Raw genomic sequence first — 19,379 nt, forward strand, 5'->3', positions numbered from 1 at the left:
GCGTAAAACGCCCGAATTACGTCCGTAAATAGGGTGTGTGAACATACCCTTATAGTTAAAATATATGATTTGTAAGCCAATATTAGGCGTATGCAGAACCATATATAATGTGAAATGTGATCCTGTAAGACGTGCAATCAGCTCAAAATACATTTACATCAACATCCAATCTCGACTTGGGGACTGCGTCAGAATATAGCGTAGATCGCAAATGTCGGGCTCCTTTATGAACCACTTGAAGTGAGGTCAATTTACCAGGTCTGTAGTCCCCATTGCTGCCAGTCCCTGTTTACCGTGTGACAGATTTGCAGCTTGAAGGTGGAAGACGTCAGATTTACCCATGTTCTGAAAAAACAAACCATATCATTAGAATAAGGCGATTTTATAAAACTTTCTAGAATTAGAGGCTGTCACCACATTATAAGTGGCCTATCCTGTACTATATGACCAAGTGGGCGTCGTGGAGAGAAGTGTATGACGCTGACCAATCAGTGACCAATCAGCGTCATACACTTCTCTCCATTCATTTACACTGCAGATAGCGATATAGTTATATCACTATGTGCAGCCACATAAACACTATAACATTACTGCAGTGTCCTGACAATGAATACACATTAGCTACAGCCAGGACGTGACGTGTATTCAGAATCCTGACACTTCGCTAACACAATCCCGACACTACAGCAAGCGTAATCTCGCGAGATTACGCTGTAAACTGTCATTACGAGAAACGAGATTACGCTTGCTGTGCTGTAGTGTCGGGATTGTGTTAGCGAAGTGTCAGGATTATGAATACACATCACGTCCTGGCTGTAGGTAATGTATATTCATTGTCAGGACACTGCAGTAATGTTATAGTGCGTGTATGAGGCTGCACATAGTGATATAGCTATATCGCTATCTGCAGTGTAAATGAATGGGGAGAAGTGTATGACGCTGATTGGTCACTGATTGGTCAGCGTCATACACTTCTCTCCACAACGCCCACTTGGCCATATAGTAAATCACGCCCAGTTGTCCATTGCGAAAATCATTAGCATAAATCTAAAATAGGTCATAACGCCGTCAAAAATGATCGTTTTTCTAAATAAAAAACACTGCAGTAATCTACATTACAGCGCCGATCACATCATGTACAATATAGGCCACTTATAATGTGGTGACAGAGACTCTTTAAGCACATGGAATATTCTAGGATAGAATACCCATAACATGAAGTAGGATGTTTGACTTTTTGTAAAATGTTTTTGCTTCTCTGACGTCGGCCCAATTGGACCAGGAGAAAACTGCTATTCAGAAGCCCAGTAAGGGCTCGTCCACACGTAACGGATAGCTGTAGCAATTCCGTTGAAACGAGCAGAAATTCCGCTGCGGCAAAACTGCAACATTTCCTAAGTTTTTTACTGCAGAAAATGGTGCGGATTTTGCAGCGTTTTTCTCAATGCTGGGAGACGGCGATATCTCCTCTGAAAAACGCAGCAATTCTGGACACTTTCCGCAGCAGGACTTGACGTGCTGAGGTCCGAAATATACGAACCGCAGGTCAATTTCTGGTTTGTATTTTTATTCAGCGTGTGGATGACATTTGTTAAACCTCATCCACTGCGTATTTTCCGACCGCAATTTCGAACAGTAAATCTGCAGTGAATCCGCTACGTGTGGACAAGCCCTTAAAGCGCTCCTTGTAGCAGTTTTTTTTTTATATCAAGTAATGTTTTATAGCAAAATTTTACAATATTAGGCCCCATGCACACGAACGTAAAAACTTCCGTAATTACGGGCCCATAGACTTCTATTGGCCACGGGTACCTCCCTGTATGCCATTGAAAAATATAGAACATGTCCTATTTCAGGCCGTAATAACGGCACGGCACGGGCAGCCCATAGAAGTCTATGGGGCTCCCGTAATTATGGGTGACTACGTGTGTGCACCCGTAATTACGGGAGCGTTGCTAGGCGACGTCAGGGGATAGTCACTGTCCAGGGTGCTGAAAGAGTTAACTGATCGGCAGTAACTCTTTCTGCACCCTGAACAGTGACTTCCGATCACAATATAGCTCGACCTGTAAAAAAAAAAAATAGAAGTTCATACTTACCCAGAACTCCCTGCTTCTTCCTCCAGTCCGGCCTCCCAGGATGACGTTTCAGCCCATGTGACCGCTGCAGCCAATCACAGGCTGCAGCGGTCACATGGATTGCCGCGTTATCCAGGGAGGTCGGGCTGGATGTCGAAATACAACTGACGGGTAAGTATGAATTTCTGCACTGATAGAGAGAAGGGGCTGCCGATTAGTGCAGTGCAATTTTGCAGCGAAAACGTGCCCGTAAATACGGGTCGAATACGTGTGACCAAGGACCAGTATTTACGGGAGGAAAAAAATACGTTTGTGTGCATGAGGCCTAACACCCCAATACATAACAATAAAAAGAAAACTCCCCCTCCTTCAAAGTACACGTCACATACACATCCTACCGCTACATTCAGACGAGCGTCGGCAACCTCGGACGTGAAAAACAAAAGGTTTTTCGCGTCCAAGGTGCACCCGTGCGGGGCGTGTTGTCACGGATCCCCCATAGACTAGAGTCTGTGGGGGGACGTGTGACACGCAGTAAAATAGGACATGTCCTATTTTTTCCACGGACCCTTCACACGCTCCATTGAAACAACGGTCGGTGTGACGGGATACACGCTCGTCTGAACGAGGCCTAAGGAGAGTATTTCCATCTGTGATGATTATATATATATATATGTCTCAAAGCTCACGGTATAATTTCGGTCCCCTCTAATGTAAATAGGTCAACGTGAAATAAACTGGGGCCCCCCCCCCCGATGTTGCCCTGAACTTTATTACAGGGGCTGCTATCTCACTATATACACTGATGGTATATCGCTGGGATTGTCATCAAGGTCCGCTCACCGGGGGTCCGACTGATGTGTGTCAGATTTCTACAGTAAAGTTGGCAATTTCGGATGTTTTTGGTGCCGATTCAGACGCGGTCCCAGCATCAAAATCAACGCCAAACACTGTGAATGGACCCTTAATCTGCCGCCTCAGGCCCTGTTCACACAGGTTTTCTTTTACGCTGATTTTGACGCGGAAACCGCGACAAAAGACAGCCGAACCGCTTCCCATTGATTTCAATGGGAGGCGGATTTTAGCCGCTCACGGTAAAAAAAAAAAGCGGCATGACGCGGTTCCGCCGCTGACCTCCAATTTAAATCAATGGGAGGCAGAGAAAGCGTTTTTTTTTTTGCACAAGGCGCTCAATGGCCGTGGCCGAAAAAAACATTTCTGGAGGAATTTTGAGGCACATTTTTCTGCCTGCAGAAAAAAAATCTCAGTGTGAACAGGGCCTTAGTGTTCAGCTTACATAGGGTTAACTAGACTGGATACAATTGTAACAAACCCTCAGCTGTCAACATTAAGCTGGCCTTACATTTAGATGTCGGACGAACAACCTATTTCTCCCGACTTCCCCGTACACATGAACGCTCGGCTCGTGCATGGCTTTTCAATATGGAGTCTGGCAGCGGCTTATCTCCTTCGCCACTGCAATTCAAAAGACCGATCCTTCTCTCGTCTGACATCTGCCATCGCGGGAAGAGTCGGGACGCCGCCACGCACATTAGATGGTCGGACGGTCCCGCCGAAATCAGCGTGTTCGACCGACATCCATCTAATGTGTATGGCCAGCTATAGGTCTCTACAGGGATTCATCCTCTGGTTGTTTGTCAACAAGTTTTTTAATTCACTGAGAGCAATCAGAGGTCTTGAAAATGCCAAATAATTGAAATAAAAAAAGTGTAGGAAGTTGCAGAACTTTTCATTATATAGTAATTCAGCTTCATCTACATAAAACCGGACTACCCCTTTCTTATGGCTTATGGGGTCACCACTTGATTCATCCATATGGGACACGTATTCCTATAGGTCACGGCTTACGCAAACCTGCCAGCCCTCCCTTATAGATGGGGATGTTACATCATGGGGTAACGAGTTTGGGGTCACCAAAGGGCGGTCTTAAAAATATCGACCCCTTTAGTTGCCGAGTCATCCTCTTATGTCAAGCTGTTGAAAATCCTATAAAGGTCACCCAACTTTTCCCTGGAAAAACGAAACCGCACTAAAAAACCGCTAACAATATTTTGGCGCATTTCCATAATGCAGCTCCATGACAAGGAAAAATCGTACTCCCCTATCCCGGCCGCCATCATGTTCCAGGAAACGTACCTATCTCGTGCGTCATCACGCTCCTCACACGATTCCTGACATTTCGGTACTGACGCAACGGGAAAAGTGCGAGGAGCGGTACGACGCACAGGATCGGTAAGTTTCCTGCCCTCCCACGTCCACATTTCAGACTAATTTTTGCGCGGTCACTTTGTTTTGCGCAGGTATCACCACACCCAGCTTTGCCATTCAGTATTTTAAAAAAAAGTTATGGAAAATGCCATGGCGGCCATATTGGTTATCACCCAGCTTTCCCAGAAGCTGATATAACATTTTGTCAGAAGACTGAGAGAAATGATTGCAAGATTTCCAACTTGAAGCAACGACTGATGATAATAATCAGGGAGTAATGGAGAGCAGCGGCGGAGGCAGACATGACAGGACACATACAGACGATGCCTGAGGTAAAGTGAAAGCAGAGACTCCATGACCCCCTCCTGAGCGCCCCCTCTCCACTCCTCCTCCCGGTCACTCCCCGCCTGCTCTCCCCTCCTCTGACACGTCCTTCCCGGTGTTCCTGCATGGCCCCTGCCGTGTTAGTGCTGCTTCTCCTGCCGGGCCTGTTGCTGGCCTCCGGTCAGGACCCGGTGCTCGTTAATGACTCCTCACCTCCTTCCCTGATCATTGCACTTCTGGCTCGTAACGCTGCACATGCGCTGCCCTACAGCCTGGGGGCGCTAGAGAGATTGCATTACCCCAAGGAGAGGATTTCTATCTGGTGAGAGACGCTGGGGCTGATTGGGGATGTGGTGTTGCTAGGTTACGGATGATTGGGGTTGTGGTGCTGCTAGGTTACGGATGATTGGGGTTGTGGTGCTGCTAGGTTACGGCTGATTGGGGTTGTGGTGCTGCTAGGTTACGGATGATTGGGGTTGTAGTGTTGCTAGGTTACGGCTGATTGGGGTTGTGGTGCTGCTAGGTTACGGATGATTGGGGTTGTGGTGCTGCTAGGTTACGGCTGATTGGGGTTGTGGTGTTGCTAGGTTACGGCTGATTGGGGTTGTGGTGTTGCTAGGTTACGGATGATTGGGGTTGTGGTGCTGCTAGGTTACGGCTGATTGGGGTTGTGGTGTTGCTAGGTTACGGATGATTGGGGTTGTGGTGTTGCTAGGTTACGGATGATTGGGGTTGTGGTGCTGCTAGGTTACGGCTGATTGGGGTTGTAGTGTTGCTAGGTTACGGATGATTGGGGTTGTGGTGTTGCTAGGTTACGGATGATTGGGGTTGTGGTGCTGCTAGGTTACGGATGATTGGGGTTGTGGTGTTGCTAGGTTACGGATGATTGGGGTTGTGGTGCTGCTAGGTTACGGCTGATTGGGGTTGTAGTGTTGCTAGGTTACGGATGATTGGGGTTGTGGTGTTGCTAGGTTACGGATGATTGGGGTTGTGGTGCTGCTAGGTTACGGATGATTGGGGTTGTGGTGCTGCTAGGTTACGGATGATTGGGGTTGTGGTGTTGCTAGGTTACGGCTGATTGGGGCTGTGGTGTTGCTAGGTTACGGGTCAGTTTGCCCCTTCATCTTGGATCTGACATTTTTGGGGTCCTTTAAGGAGCATACATTGAAAGATATAGGCAACGATCGCAAAGGTTTATGGGCTCACGCGTTATGGCGAGTAAAGCTACTGTTTACCGGCAAAACCGCGCCGGCCTTTACCAGACAATTTGAAATCGCGCCGATTTGCATCAAAAAGGCGCTTTTGGTGGCATCGCGGCTGCGCTGTGGCCGCAACTGGTTAACCCAGCCGAACCCTCGTAGTCAATACGGTGCATGTATTTTCTCGGACAATAATTGATTATAAGTTACGACTTGTCTAAACCACTTGTTTAGATGAGCAAATTGATCCTCGCAATATGTCTGCCTGCCATTGGGCAAATCCAATTGTCGCAATTTCACGTATTTGTGAGTCGCTTAATGAGATTCCAGGCGATTTACAGATACAGCGTTGCGCTAATCTACAGTCATAAGCCGTGTTTACCGCGGAAACCGTATTTACAATTGAATCGGCGCCAACCAATGGGAATTTTTAACATTTAATCAGATATTTAAGGGAAATATGAGGACATTTATCCCAATTCTTGCAGATATCCTGGGGTGTATACCGCTATATTGAGGAGCGGGTGGGGCGGGGGGTGACTTATGTATATCTGTATCACCCTTGGGTGCTTTTATTTAGATACATCTACCTCAACCTGTATCACTACAACTCCCAGCATGCCCTGAAAGGGTCTGAGTTTGTTGGGAGTTGTCGTTTTGCGACTCCTTAATTGATGCTTTTTTTGTCTTTGCGCAGGTGTGTGACTGACCACAATGAAGACACGACGGCTGGAGTGCTGCACACGTGGCTGGAGTCGGTGCGGCCATTGTATCACTCCGTGGTGTGGAGAGCGCAGGGAGCGCCCAGGTGATGTCCGCGTGCCCGCGCTTGTTATTTCCCTGCAGGCAGATAATAGCCGTCAGGCAGATAGTCCTCATAACATATCGGCGAACTGTAAGAATCTACAAATTCCTTCCTAGTACATTCAGCAGAACGGCCCATCAATATTTCAAGGATTGAAGTCGTCTCTTCGTAAGACCTCATTCAGACGGCCGTAACGCGGACGCATTATAGCGTCCCAACCCATGACCCGAGCTAACAGCGTTATATCGATGTACGACGCTGTTAGTTCAGATCATTAGATCCGCGGTCGGGCTGGGACTTGCGGCCCTAACACAGACGCTAAAATGCGGATGGTTCTGTTATTATGGGTCATCAGATTCACAGTCGGGCCTGAGGACTTAAATCTGTTTCCGGGAAAGCTGGGTAACAACCAATGCATTTTCCACTGCTATAATAGAGTGCAGACTGGCAAATCTGCCCAATTATGCAGTGATATGGGAGCGTAAGGCATATTACTGCCTTACTATTCAGATTTGCCTATCAGGATTCTGGAAAAGCTGGATGACAACCTTTAAAGGAGCTGTTAGGGTGGCCAAAGCCGATTCAAAGGCTTATATTTTCCCACCATTAAAATTGATGGCATATGCCTAGGATGAAGGGATGGCAGCGCACCCCTCTACCCGCTGTGCATGGAACTGCAACACAAGCCTGGACCCCCACCAATGTTATGGCATAACCTAGTGATGGGAAGATGGCAATACCCAGTTAAGGGGAAGATGAGGACCCATCCCCTATGGCTTCTTATACACAGTCTGTAACGTAATATAATCTGTGGGCTCTGACTTGTGGGGTTTTTGTAATGGTCACAAGGTCTCTTGCAACTTTTTTGCCACAGGGAAACATTGAAATTGCGGCGGGGTCACGATGATGCCATGATTTTACCTGCAGCGGTTGAATGTGGGTTTCTAGGGGGCACCTTATTTTTTTTATGCTTCATTGTTTGGGGGGGGGGGCAGTCGAATTATAGGGTCCTGACGGGGACGGGACTGCCAGGGAAACATATATTTCCCTGACCAAGCTCTTCTATGAGAGTAAGGCCCCAAGAGGCGTCCAAAAAACACGCTGACATGCTGATCGGCGCAGTTTTCAATTTGAATGTTAATGGCTGCACGATCTATTGTTTACCTGCAGAATAGATCGGCCACTAACAATCAATTTGAAAACAGAATTACGTTACGTGGCCGCGTCAATGCCGCCCAATTGTGCCTTATTCTAAGGGGGCGGGGCGCATGTGCATTCTTGTATGTAACTGCATCTACGTCTTGATCCACAGATGGTATCCTGAAGAGACGGGTCCAAAACAGTGGCCCAAGGAGCGCTATGAACACGTGATGAAGCTGAGACAAGAGGCTCTGGACTACGCAAGAGACAACCGGGCGGACTATATTCTGGTACTACTGGGATTTTCTCTGAAGCTGGTTTTGTTGTGCTGCACCGTTCAGGTGTATACACGAGGGTATCAGGTAGAGGACATCCATCTGATAGAAGATAAAAGTGCAGTATAGTATCGGGTATCGGCGCCAGGCTCAGGCTTAACCTGGTTAACTGACCTGACGAAGGGACCAGTCTGATCCAGAAACGCGTCGCCATTTGAATTAAAGATCTCCTTCATCAAACTTACCTGGCCTCGTTCCTTGTCCTCCTGAGCCTGGCGCCGATACCAGATACTATACTGCTCTTTTATCTTCTACATACCCTCTCCCCGATACTAAGGAATTAGTACCGAGGGACTGCAGTGGATGGCAGCCGGCAACCTATACCATTTTACTCCACGCGTAGCCTCGTAGGAGCGCCGTTGATCCCTCACCTTTTTCCATTATGCAATCCATTTGATAGGGCACAGGGGGTGGTGGGCACAACTGGTGCATGGGTAACTGAGCCTTGGTGGTACATGAAGGATAATATATAGGGTTACATTTTAATTCATTGGACAATGTACCCGCTACTTGTAAATTATAAGAATTTTCTCCAAAAAAACGTTCTGTGGCTACGAAGAAACACAATTGTCCATTGATATTTAATATACGGTATATAGAATAACCTACCCCTTTCTGTAAATTAAAAGGGTAGCTCGACTTTCCTTTAGCTACCCACCCCCTAGCATCCATAACACCTCAGCAGTGCCCCAGGCTGATCACCTCCATGCCACGCCGCATTGATAACACCTCAGCAGTGCCACCGGCTGATCGCCTCCATGCCACGCCGCATTGATAACACCTCAGCAGTGCCACCGGCTGATCGCCTCCATGCCACGCCGCATTGATAACACCTCAGCAGTGCCACCGGCTGATCGCCTCCATGCCACGCCGCATTGATAACACCTCAGCAGTGCCACAGGCTGATCACCTCCATGCCACGCCGCATTGATAACACCTCAGCAGTGCCCCAGGCTGATCGCCTCCATGCCACGCCGCATTGATAACACCTCAGCAGTGCCACAGGCTGATCGCCTCCATGCCACGCCGCATTAATAACACCTCAGCAGTGCCACAGGCTGATCACCTCCATGCCACGCCGCATTGATAACACCTCAGCAGTGCCACAGGCTGATCGCCTCCATGCCACGCCGCATTGATAACACCTGAGCAGGGCCACAGGCTGATCGCCTCCATGTCACGCCGCATTGATAACACCTCAGCAGTGCCACAGGCTGATCACCTCCATGCCACGCCGCATTGATAACACCTCAGCAGTGCCACAGGCTGATCGCCTCCATGCCACGCCGCATTGATAACACCTGAGCAGGGCCACAGGCTGATCGCCTCCATGTCACGCCGCATTGATAACACCTCAGCAGTGCCACAGGCTGATCACCTCCATGCCACGCCGCATTAATAACACCTCAGCAGTGCCACAGGCTGATCGCCTCCATGCCACGCCTCATTGATAACACCTCAGCAGTGCCCCAGGCTGATCACCTCCATGCCACGCCTCATTGATAACACCTCAGCAGTGCCACCGGCTGATCACCTCCATGTCACGTCGCATTGATGCAGTAATTCATGAAAAAGGAGCAACGAACAAGTATTGAGGGCAGATCCTGTACATACTTTTCAGTAGGACAACATTTCAGTATTAAAAATAATTTTTTAAATTGGGCTTATATAATATTCTAATTTTCTGAGACACTAAATTGTGTGTTTTCAGTAACTGTTCCCATAATCATCAACATTAAAAGAAAATTCTGGAAATAGATCCCTCTGTGTAATAAATCTATAGAATATATGAGAGACACTTTGAATTGAATTACTGTAATAATTAAACTTTTTGATGATATTCTAATTCACTGAGAAGGACTAGTGTATGTGTATATATATATATATATATATATATATATATATATACAGTTCTGGAGATGAGTTCTGGTATTTTACAGTACACAGATGCGGACAACGTCTTGACCAATGATCAGACAGTGCAGTTGCTTATGGCAGAAAATAAGACCTTGATAGCACCGATGTTGGACGCCCAGACAGGATTCTCTAATTTTTGGTGTGGAATAACTCCGCAGGTATGTGACCAATGATGCAAATGTTTTCTCATCTTGACATATGCCTTATTTAGGCCCTGTTCACACTGAGTTTTTTTGCAGGCGGAAAAAACTGGCCCAAAATTCCTTCAGGAATGTTTTGCAGCGTTTTGCGGCCACTGAGCGCTGCGGGCAAACACCGCAGCGAAAACTGCTTTCCCTGCCTCCCATTGATGTCTATGAGAGGTCAGAGACGGAAACGCCTGAAGAAAGGGCATGACGTTTCTTTTTCCCGCGAGCGTTTTTTTCCACTCAAGAGAAAAATCTGCCTCCCATTGAAATCATAGAGGACCCCTCTCTATGATTCAGAGAAGATAGCTGCTAACAAGCAGCGGCTCTCCTAGAACTGGTCCGACCACTTATTATATGGACGGCCATTCTTTTGCAGGGGAAAAGATAAGGCAGCGCGTCTTCCCCTGGCAAAATCAGGTGTTTGCCAGGGTCTTGGGAGCCGGACCTGCAGCAATCTGTGATGAGACATCCCTTTGGGCAGATGTTTGGTGGCGTTCTGCTTCTGACTTGTCTGCCGTTTCCCGGCCGTTTACGGCCCGAAAAACGGCAGAAAATAAGCCGTGTGAACATACCCTTAGACATACTAGACACTATAGTTAGACATTTCTGAAATTGGCGCGGTCTGTAATTCTCAGCATTTCTATTGTCAGGGCTTTTATCGTCGCACAGCTGATTATTACCCCACCAAAAAACGTCAGCGCATCGGGTGCTTTCCTGTGCCCATGGTGCACTCCACCTACCTGCTGGACCTGCGCAAGGAGGAGAGCAGCAAACTGGCATTTCACCCTCCTCATCCCAGTTACACCTGGACCTTTGATGATGTCATTGTCTTTGCATACTCGTGTATGGCATCGGGTATGTACAGGAAAACATCGGGCTCTCGTTGGTTTGTACTAGTGTCTGGTTATTTGCAATGGTTGTTGGTAACCGTTTCTTTATTTCAGGAGTACAAGGTTACGTATGCAATGACCATCACTTTGGTTACATCAATGTACCGCCACTACCAAACCATGACCTGGAGGATGACAAACTGAATTTCGTACACCTTCTACTAGAAGCAATGGGTGAGCATTGACATATTTTGGCTGTAGCAAGTCCTGAAGTGGTGTTGGTGTATGTTCACCTTTAGACACCATATTACACTGCACATATATATTGAATGCATTACTGTATTGATCTGTGTTATAATCAAGAGCTGCAATCACAACTCTGCAAGCTTCAGAGCTGAAATCTCAAAGCATTCACTGTTTGTTTAGTGTCTACATAGAGTTTGCAGTGGTGATTTGCATTTTTGGATGTGCGGTATTCTGCTGTAGGAAAAACGATCAGTACCACTGCATTATAGGAGCTTAGCTAAGGTGTTAGGGGTGTGTCTGTTGACAAGCTTGTTGACTGTTTCCAATGACAACGAGCAGAATTGTAAATTCAGCTCTGAAGTATAATACAGGTTGCAACTAAAAATCTGTGTAATATAAGTAATGCAATGAACAGGTATGGAGAACATACTCAAGTGTCAACCAGGCATCAAGTACAAGACATTGATACAAATACCAAAATGCAATACAGCAAATTCTATTTCTGAAACTGAGCAGCTTTACTAATAAATGCATGTTTAGAAAATGTCTATAAAATAAATGTCTGGTGAATAGCAGAACTCTCATAATATAATAACCTTCACCTTTCTGTTTCACAGTGGAAGGCTTCCCATTCTCTGCGTCTCAATACGTGTTCCCGACACAAAAGCATCCAGATAAAATGGGATTTGATGAGGTTTGTTATCAAGTGTACATCATACATTCTTATGTGTCCTTATATAATACATGCAGGTCTGCCAAATCTTGCATGCTTGCTGTATTGAACAGCATATTATTATAAAAATAGGTTTAAAATATTGGCTACCACTAGGGGGAGCTGCATACTGTTATACATTGAACATAATAAAGCAGTAAGCTCCAAAGCTCCCCCTATTGGTGGCTACAGGAAGACAGAATGTGATTAATAAATCTGTCTGTGCAGGGGATCTGAAGCTGTAAATAAGTAAAACGACATTGTGTTAAACGTTGGACATTCACTTTAAGCTTCAAGTCGGGGTTGGATTTTTCCTTAAAGGGACACTAACCTTTCAATTGACCTTATTTCTATTTGCTGTGCAGCTGAATGTTAGCGGGCTTTGCCGGGGAGCAGTCATTGCTGGCTGAGGATGAACGGTCCAATATCTTTTCATCCTATGCGCAGATCTTATTATAGCAAATTTCATTCATATTGTTACGCTCAAAGTATTGTGACGAGAGACAACTGAACTACACTGGAATATCTGGGTGTCTCTGGCCTGACCGCCATATAATATCCCTGTATAGAATCTGACCTGTACTGCGCCTCTGCTTCTGTCTGCTTTAGGTATTTCTCATAAATCTGCTTCGTCGCCCTGAACGGCGTGAGAGAATGCTACGCTCCCTCTATGAACAAGAAATCTCTTGCCATGTGCTGGACGCCGTGGATGGAAGGTACTAGACTAAATTTCAGCAGAGTGCCAGTTTTTGGGGAGCTAAAATCCATATGTGGGATAATGTACCCCGGACGATAAATGATAAGAATATTCGAAGTCGTCTGTCACCATATAAAAGCACAAGGTTTATATAGGTCACTGAACCCGGAGTGGATTTCTAATATTCTTAATAATTAACAGTAGGGGGTACATTAATCTTTATAATACAGATCTCAGCTGCTGCAGAACCTCATTTTAAAGAGTTAAGGGGAGATTCATGCCCACCATTACTTGATTAATATCAAACACCCTCATCCTTTTCATAAATAAAGTCTGCAACAGCTGAGGTGTGTATTATGATGTTCTGTAGCAGCTGAGGTGTATGCTATGATGTTCTGCGGTAGCGGAGGGGTATATTATAGGGTTCTTCAGGGTGTGAGGTGTATTATGATGTTCTGCAGCAGCTGAGATGTGTATTATAGGGTTCTCCAGTAACCTGTGTGAATTGGGATGTTCTGCAGCAGCTGATGTATGAATTGTGATGTTCTGCAGCAGCTGAGGTGTTTATTGTGATGTTCTGCAGCAGCTGAGGGGTGTATTATGATGTTCTGCAGCAGCTGAGATGTGCATTATGGGGTTCTCCGGTAGCGGAGGTTTGTATTATGATATTCTGCAGCAGCTGAGATGTGTAATGTGATGTTCTGCAGCAGCCGAGATGTGCATTATGGGGTTCTCCAGCTGCTAAGATGTGCATTATGATGTTCTGCAGCAGCTGAGATGTGTATTATGGGGTCCTTCAGCAGCCGAGGTGTGTATTATGATCTTCTGCAGCAGCTGAGGTGTGTGTTATGTTATGTATAATGCGCACTGTAGCTGCTGAAGAACTTCTTTTTATAGATTCAGCACCACATGTCCGTCAATCAGTGGTTGACACAGGAAAAGGGAAAAAAAATCCTGCAAAAGATATCTGTGACAGACTGCTTCTGCAAGAAGAGATAAGTAGCGCCTATGAAGTGACACTTATCTCCGTATAATCGTTAGAGTGTGATGTTTGTACAAATATTATTTACAGACATGTCAATGGTACATTTTCTATGAATATAAGAAATTAACAAGTTTACTAAATGATATATGTGATTTTTCCCCTTCCTTCAGTCTCCAAAGAAATTTGGCAGCTGCTGCACAACCTGTTTGTGGAGGGAAGAGCGGAGCTTCATGTCAGTGCATCAGTGGATGAGGCTTCCCCTTACTCTAGCAGGAAAGGTTCTGCAGCAGCTGGGCTGTGTATTGTACAGTGGATGAGGTATCTCAGGGGAAGCCGGAGATGGACCAGAGAGGGGGAGGAGGAGGGATGGCTGCTGCGAGACCTGTCAGTGGAGCAGAATGCAACCTGCTCTACTCATCAGATCTGACAGCGGTACCGCGTGGCTCTGCTGCATTCTAACGTCACAATGCACCAGTCATGTACACTACATTCGCATGTCTATATAACTGCAGGCAGATATTGTTTACATACGTCAGTGGAAGCTGTCCAATAAAATCTTACATTTCATTAAATACAACCTATATCTTAAAGGGCTCGTCCAGTCCATAAAAATGTATGGCCTATCCTCAGGATGGCCCATTAATATATGACTGGTCGGGGTCCGACTCTCGGGACCCCCGCCGAACGGCTGTTTTAAAAGGGCCGCAGAGCTTGTACAAGCACAACTTACGCTTCCTTATTGTCACTGCTCGTGCGGTGCATCGCCGACACACTTGTAGCAGCGGTTCACAGTATTACAACCTTCTCCTATTCACTTTATTGGGAGAAGGCGAATACTGCGAACCGGCACTACGAGTGTGTCGGCGATTCGGAAGCAGCTTCAATCTCTTCAAAACAGCTTATCAGCGGGGGTCCCGGCTGTCGGACCCTGACCGATCAGATATTGATGACCTATCCCGAGGATAGGCCATCAATTTTTAGAGACAGGAGAACCCCTTTAACCACAGATGATATTGTATTAAGTAGGGGGCAGCAGACTTTTGGTTGGTGTTCTCACTGTATACAGCAGGATTACCTCAGTGCTTGTATTATAGATTGCTGTGATGTTTTACGTTTCCTTATAATTTCTTACAATGCAGCATCCTGGTCTCTTCTCCAACAGGGCTCTGAACAGCAGCGACATCAAGCGTTTGGGTGTGAACCTCCTGCCAGGATTCTATGATCCATTCTCTGGTCGGACCCTCACGAAAGGGGAGGTGGGCTGTTTCCTCAGCCATTTTAAAATCTGGCGAGAGGTAATGTTTGGAGCATTGTTACGACTGCTGTTCTGAGAAATGTTCACTTCGCTCTTTTATCATGTCTGAGTGAAACTACAAGTGCCTCGTGAAAGCACTGAATAGCGTTGTGCCGTTTGGAAAACCCAATTTTATATCCCATGTTAGGGAATTATTAGAGGGGGGTCCCTTGTTCAGGATCCTAATCGTAGCGCGTCTCTCGCTCTAAGGGACGTGTCCTGTCCTGCACTAAACAGACAATCCCGGTAATATGAATGGACTGACTGTACAATGCTTAATTCTTCCTATGGTGGCGCTGCAGGGAAACTGAACATTTACTGCCAGGTTTCCTCTCACTTTACAATTGATCGCTGGGGATCCCAGCACAGAGAGACTTAGTGATTAGTTAATTGTTAGTAGACCTGTCTTACAAGTAGATATTGCCCATGTGGAGAACCCCTTTAATTCATAGATGTATGGGGGACTATTTATGCCCACTAAAACTACAGGTTAGGGGGCTGCTCCTTCTTCCATTCAGCCAACATCTGATTCTGCAACACCTTTTGCCCAAACCCATATGGAGTAATATTTAAAAGGGTTGTCTCATGAAGACAACCCCTGCTTATAATGAACTGTCCCAGCCATCAGCCGATCACTGCCGGTCCAGCTTCTAAAACCAGTCGCTGCAGGGGCAATATAGTGTTACATGACGGTCGTGTAAATATATAACACATGGCCGGGCCAGGTCCGTCAGTGCAGGTGCCGCTGATACACTGCAGCTCTCCACTCTGATTCATAGAGGGGGGTCCTGAGCGAGAACCCCCTCCATTACTTCCACATGGGCATATAAGGGGTTGTCGTTGTGAGATGGCACCTGAATGAGCAGTAGCCACATATTATTATAGTTCTAGCTTTCCCGTCAGTTTGTCTGGCCAGCAGCTGAATCGCCTTGACCAGTGACAACCAATTTTCGGAGACCGAAATATGCCGAGGGCAGTGGCCAATTCCCATCCTCCGCTCCTCTTAGCGGCACGACTGGCATTACCCAGCAAGAATCGAGGGCACTTATTTCTTTTATCTCCTGAAGTAAACTCTGGTGTATCCAAATTTCAGATAGTAGATCGGCAGCTGGAAGTCACCGTGGTGTTTGAGGATGACGTACGATTTGAATCCTATTTCAAGCGGAAAATGATCCGACTTCTGGATGACATCCGCGCTGCCGAGCTTGAATGGGACTTGATGTAAGGTGGCGGTTTATTGTAGCTGGTGGACCTGGTCCTTGGTTTTTGTAGGTAAGGACTGTCTATTCTTCCTGTTACAGATACATCGGAAGGAAACAAGTGACCACCGATCCTGAGAAGCCAGTGGAGAATGTGATGAATCTAGTGGAAGCCGATTACTCCTATTGGACCCTGTGTTATATGATCTCCTTGCGGGGGGCCCGGAAGTTGCTCAATGCTGAGCCCCTCTCGAAGATGCTCCCAGTAGATGAGTTCTTGCCCATTATGTCAGACACGCATCCAAAGTAGGTGCCACTTATGTTGGGTCCTATTTCATACCCGCTAGATCTTCTATGGATCAACCAATGGCATTCATTTCTACTATTTCTCTTTCCTAATATTACAGTGAGGAATATAAAAGTCATTTCGCCAATCGGGACCTGAAGGTTTTCTCCGTGCATCCCCTTCTGGTTTACCCCACTCATTACACCGGAGAACCCAGCTGGTTAAGTGACACCGAAACATCCACACTATGGGACGACGACAACATACGGACAGACTGGAGCGGATCACAGAAGACCCTCAAGGACTCTCGGGGGAATATGCATCACGGAGGACTGCGCTCTACATCACGAGATGAGCTGTGATCCTGAAGGTGAACTATATCCAAACCGTCACCTCCTACAGAACGGGAACAATCCCGAACCACGGAAGAACATTTTTGCTCCTCTGCTGGCAGAGGGCTCGGCCCCATGTTGTCCGTCCATCATAAAGTCCTGTAGATAGGAACCGATGCCATATTTTAATTATTTTTTTTCAACTACTAGATTTATGATTCCCAGCGCCAGTTTTTCAGATACATTAAAAAAAAATAAATGTGGGGGTTCAGAGCCGCGACCTGGAGTTTTATCTACTCCACGCCAGATACATCAAGAAGGAGTTAATACATCTATAAATCTTAATTCATTATTGAGGCCCCTGTCCTGTCGCCCCAGAGATTTGGGACCCTATATATTTTTGTGGGTCCCGTGAAAATGATCAGCGTTATTATGAATAGGTCCAGGGGTCTGAATCTCTAGGGTTGGTATTAGTAGTGGTGGCCGGGGGGGGGGACTGACAATTGTAGCACTAGTGCAGTGCCTGAGCGCCCTTGGCAAGAGGGTGCCCACACCCTAATCAAATGCAATGAACCCAAATTAAGTATATCATGGGTATAGTGGTTGAGCCTTTTATATTTAGGGGCCCAGATGACTCACCGTCCCCCTCCCTCTTGTCACAGCAGACATACAAGTAGTTAGTTTTGCCCCCTCGATTGATCCCTTAGGGATGCTTAATGGAATTTAATGTATTTTCTTATCAAATATGTTTATCTTTAAGGCCCCATGCACACGACCGTGTTTTTGCGGCCGCAATTCCCCCGAAAATCCACGGGAGAATTGCGGCCCCATTCTTTTTTATGGGGCCATGCACACGACCGTAGTTTTTGCGGTCCTTGCACGGCCCGGGAGCCCGGACCGCAGAAAGAACGGGCATGTCTTATTATGGCCCGGTTCTGCGGTCCGTGCTCATTGAAAACAATGGCGGCGGCCATGTGCATGTCCCGCGATTTGCGGGCGGCCTGCGGCTGACAGTCCGCAGCCGGCCGACCCGAAAATCACGGCCGTGCACACGGCTACGGTCGTGTGCATGAGGCCTTAGGGTTTCCCTAAGATCAGCTGATTTACTCACACAACAAACTGCTGATAGAAAGCGCCGCTGTCATAGACAAAGGAGACCCATATGGGGTTACTGCAGAGTACCCAAAATATATATATATATATATATATATATATATACATACACAGCACCTCAGTACAACGCTTCCGCCATCCTGCTGAATAGGGCTGTCGGGCGGCCCACCCTGAGCAAAGCTCTGCTCCAATCAGCATTAACGAGATCACCATCTTAGAGGGTGACGGTCTTGTGGCGATGGCGCATTAATCATATATTTTCCATATCCCCGGGTAAAGTCCAGGCAGTGGGGGACGTGGGCAATGGCGGCTTTGATGGAGTCAGAACAATAGATATAACTGGAGTTGAACTGTTTACGAGATCCATTGTAGCATTACTGTATATACTTGTGTATTCTCTATGGGTGTGGGAACTTTTTGCATTCAGGCGTCTTTATCATTTTGCCTTTAAGAATTTTCTAGTTGTGTTAATCAGGGAAACTTATGTGAACTTTTTCTATAAATAAGTATAGGCAATAATTTAGAGCCTTTTTAGAGTTACATCTGTTTCTGGGAAAGCTGGGTGACACCATGAATGCTATGATAGCTCTTTCATTGTCACACAACTTTTCCAGACTCTTGAATGTCAAATCTGCCTATATAGGCAATGATATTCTGCAACTAAGCAGATTTGCCAGCCAGGACTCAAGAAAAGTTGAGTACCATCTGTGGGAACTTAAATGGCCACAATGGTTGCCACCCAGCTCTTCACAGACTCCTGAATGGTAAATCTGCCTAGTTATACGATGATGCCTCCCTCTTTCTAATGTCTCTAGGCAGATTCCACTATCGGGATTTGAGGAAAATTGGGCACCAACTATAATGGCGGCGAGAAGGGTGGTCACCCAGCTTTTCCTGAAACAGATAGACCTGAGTAGAATATTTAAATGTAGAGGGCTCCTATTTAATAATGTCTTTAGGGGGAAGTCGCTTTATATACAACATGAATAGGGTTATTTTAAGTATGCTCGATCCTCGCTCTGTATTGTATTCTTACGCTGGCTGTATACATGCAGAGATGTTTCCTATATTTGGTCACTATCCGAACCAAAAATATCAGGTCAGTGATCTAATAGGAGTGATTTCTCTTAAAGGGACACTCCAAACAAAACTAATACACTGCATTGTGCAACGTGCAGGGACAGAGGGGGCGGAGCATGACAGGGATTCTGTCTGGTGTCATGCTCCGCCCCCTCAAACCCTGCATTAGTAATAACACATTTTATCCGATTTGCATGGAGTGTACAGTTAATACTGAACTGTAATGTAGAAATGTGACAACCATATTTATGACTGTTTATGATAAGTTGCTGGCAGTGACAACCTTCTACTTGTCAATATCAAATCACTGGTTACATGTAACATCTCAGGTTTGTGATATAGCATTAAATAAAGTTTATACTGATATTTTATGATTTGCTTTATTTTACC

The 19,379-nt window shown here is 46.2% G+C and overlaps 1 protein-coding gene and 1 long non-coding RNA gene across 5 annotated transcripts in view; one reads left to right on the forward strand and one right to left on the reverse strand.

Moving 5' to 3' along the window:
• The window catches only part of LOC142659231 (uncharacterized), a 20,679-nt gene extending 15,615 nt beyond the window's left edge, over window positions 1-5,064 (reverse strand). For all 4 annotated transcript variants that reach the window (XR_012850287.1, XR_012850286.1, XR_012850285.1 and 1 more), the window contains exons 1-2: window positions 4,845-5,064; window positions 256-345 (exon numbers count right to left, since the gene is read on the reverse strand). This is a non-coding gene — a long non-coding RNA (uncharacterized LOC142659231). The remainder of the gene's footprint in view (window positions 1-255; window positions 346-4,844) is intronic.
• CERCAM (cerebral endothelial cell adhesion molecule) lies at window positions 4,689-19,358 on the forward strand. Its single transcript, XM_075835141.1, has 12 exons — window positions 4,689-4,953; window positions 6,528-6,638; window positions 7,948-8,065; window positions 10,051-10,185; window positions 10,866-11,070; window positions 11,160-11,279; window positions 11,909-11,985; window positions 12,613-12,719; window positions 14,848-14,980; window positions 16,073-16,200; window positions 16,281-16,484; window positions 16,586-19,358. Exons 1-12 carry the CDS (start codon window positions 4,757-4,759, stop codon window positions 16,824-16,826), a joined length of 1,776 nt encoding a protein of 591 aa, XP_075691256.1. The 5' UTR covers window positions 4,689-4,756; the 3' UTR covers window positions 16,827-19,358.
• The last annotated feature ends 21 nt before the right edge of the window (window positions 19,359-19,379 follow it).

Source organism: Rhinoderma darwinii, chromosome 8 (assembly GCF_050947455.1).
Source record: "Rhinoderma darwinii isolate aRhiDar2 chromosome 8, aRhiDar2.hap1, whole genome shotgun sequence".
NCBI lineage: Eukaryota > Metazoa > Chordata > Amphibia > Anura > Rhinodermatidae > Rhinoderma > Rhinoderma darwinii.

What these genes read in the sequence shown, in the direction of transcription:
- CERCAM (XM_075835141.1), top strand. Translation starts at nt 4,757, where the DNA reads ATGGCCCCTGCCGTGTTAGTGCTGCTTCTCCTGCCGGGCCTGTTGCTG. An exon ending in ACCGGGCGGACTATATTCTG is followed by an intron (nt 8,066 to 10,050) that starts GTACTACTGGGA and finishes GGTATTTTACAG; the next exon opens with TACACAGATGCGGACAACGT. An exon ending in CTGGACGCCGTGGATGGAAG is followed by an intron (nt 12,720 to 14,847) that starts GTACTAGACTAA and finishes CTTCTCCAACAG; the next exon opens with GGCTCTGAACAGCAGCGACA.